We start from the raw sequence: 2,017 nt of genomic DNA, 5'->3' as shown, positions 1-2,017 counted from the left end.
AGAAATAGTTGTCTCATAATTAACACTAGTTATCTAAATATTTAATTAAAAATATTTATCCTTCTCAAAATTTACTTCACCAAAAACATAAATTTTAACATGAAAAATATTAGAAACATTTAGAAAGAATAATATCATGTTAAGAGGAAAAGAAGAGGAGACATCTTTGATTGTAATAGAACAATCCGCCTCTCCTTTTTGTTGATGATATATGAAACTTCAAAATAAAGAATAACTTTTTAGTTGTAATACATTGATCTAAACTAGAATCTATTAAAGTATAATATATATTTTTTCAGTTCATATTGAAATGAAAATTATTAAGGAATTAAGTATAATTTATTGAATTGATAAGAGACCATGTCTTTCCAAAGTGGATGTAGGAGAATTATTCTAACCACACACAATAAATCAATAAATTTCTTATGTTTAATATTGTATTATTACTGCAATCCTCTGATTGATGTTTATTGAGTGCATTCTTTGTACCATTTTGAATTATACTTGTATTCTTGGTCTTGGGCATAAGGAATTAAATTAGTTGATTCAAAGTGGATCTTAAAGAAGTGCACACCAACCTATATGCAATGGGGGGCTCCAATTGATATTTGCTTATACAATAAAATATTTATCTTTCTTTTCTTAAGAAAATAATAAATTCAATTAATAATGATATCAATATTTTTTTCCTCTAAAGTTTTTAGTTTTGCACTAATCAATTATAAAAAGGGAAAAGAATACAAAAACATTTGAAACTTTTAAAATTATTGTTTGATGAATTGTTACAAAGTTAACAAGAAAATTCAAATAAACCAATGCAACAATCAACTTATTAAATAACTTTTTTTTGTTCTAATACAAACTCCACCAACCAAATTGTTTTTATTGTTAATTTGATTACTTTCATTGAATGGATGCATCCCACCATATTTGAGATGGAAATGGTGGAAGTTCAATGGGCATGCCAACCGAATGTGAAGTAGAAGGATCTAAGTTGTGTTGTTCTTCTAGTGGGGTGATGGAATTGATAGTCATATCGTGAATGCTAGACCTCTTCTTTTCGGCGACGATTGCATTTTGACGAGCAAAGTACTTTTGCGCGTGGCTTGCGACTTGAGCTGCAGTCCTCGTCACAACAGATTTACGAGCTATGCTCCGCCAATCACCTTTTCCATACATTTGCAAACCTAACAGAAACAATCTGCACACAAAAATCAATCCAACAAATTGCGAAAAACAATCAATCAAGTTATGCTATTAACTAAAATAATTTACTTATGTTCATTCTCAGTCCAAGGTGTACTCTTTCTACGATCATGTTTTGGCCTTGGTTCATTGTCTTCTTCTTCATTGATGCTTAATTCATAGTTTGGGGGAGGGATGAAGCCAGCTTCTATGCGCCTAACATCATCGATTAAGATATCGTAATGACGCTTAATCTCTACCATTGACCTTCCTGGAATTTTGGCTGCAATATTTGCCCATCTACCAGCACTATCACCACGATCCTCAGAGTATTTTGCAAGTGCTTGCTCAAAAGCTTTGTTCTCTTCTTTGTTCCAAGAGGATGTTAAACGACCATGGTTATGATGTTCAGCACTCATCTTCTTCTCACTTATGTATTCAGAACTTAGTTTATTTATAAGATAGCAAAGTGAGATGGTGATAGTGATTGTTATGATATTTAAAGAAGGAGAAGAACTTAGTTTATTTTTAAGGCGGTGTTTTCTAGGAGGCCTCTAGTTCCATAATAACAACCACCAAAAAGTTATAGCTTTTAAGAATCTTTTATAAGTCAACTATTTAGAGATGAGGTGATATTTAAAATACAGATTGAATTCAGATTATATGAATCAAGAAATTGGCTAAGTTGGTGTACTAATTTCTTTTACTGACTTTATTTAGATTATGGGAATCCACACCTAATTATCAATTTCAATGAATACTGGCATATTATTTTTATATTAAATTTATTTGAATTAAAACATTTATAATATAAGTAGTCTAATAAAACTAA

General features: G+C 30.2%; 1 protein-coding gene across 1 annotated transcript; it reads right to left on the bottom strand.

Annotated features, from left to right (window-relative positions):
- Window positions 1–903: 903 nt before the first annotated feature.
- On the bottom strand, window positions 904–1,604 carry LOC124943671 (transcription factor DIVARICATA-like). The gene is made up of 2 exons (XM_047484148.1): window positions 1,276–1,604; window positions 904–1,201 (listed from the first exon to the last, which is right to left on the bottom strand). Exons 1-2 carry the CDS (start codon window positions 1,602–1,604, stop codon window positions 904–906), a joined length of 627 nt encoding a protein of 208 aa, XP_047340104.1.
- Between the last annotated feature and the right edge of the window lie 413 nt (window positions 1,605–2,017).

The sequence above is a fragment of the Impatiens glandulifera genome, chromosome 6 (genome assembly GCF_907164915.1).
Source record: "Impatiens glandulifera chromosome 6, dImpGla2.1, whole genome shotgun sequence".
Taxonomy (NCBI): Eukaryota; Viridiplantae; Streptophyta; class Magnoliopsida; order Ericales; family Balsaminaceae; genus Impatiens; species Impatiens glandulifera.
This window is presented reverse-complemented; position numbering and strand designations above follow the sequence as displayed.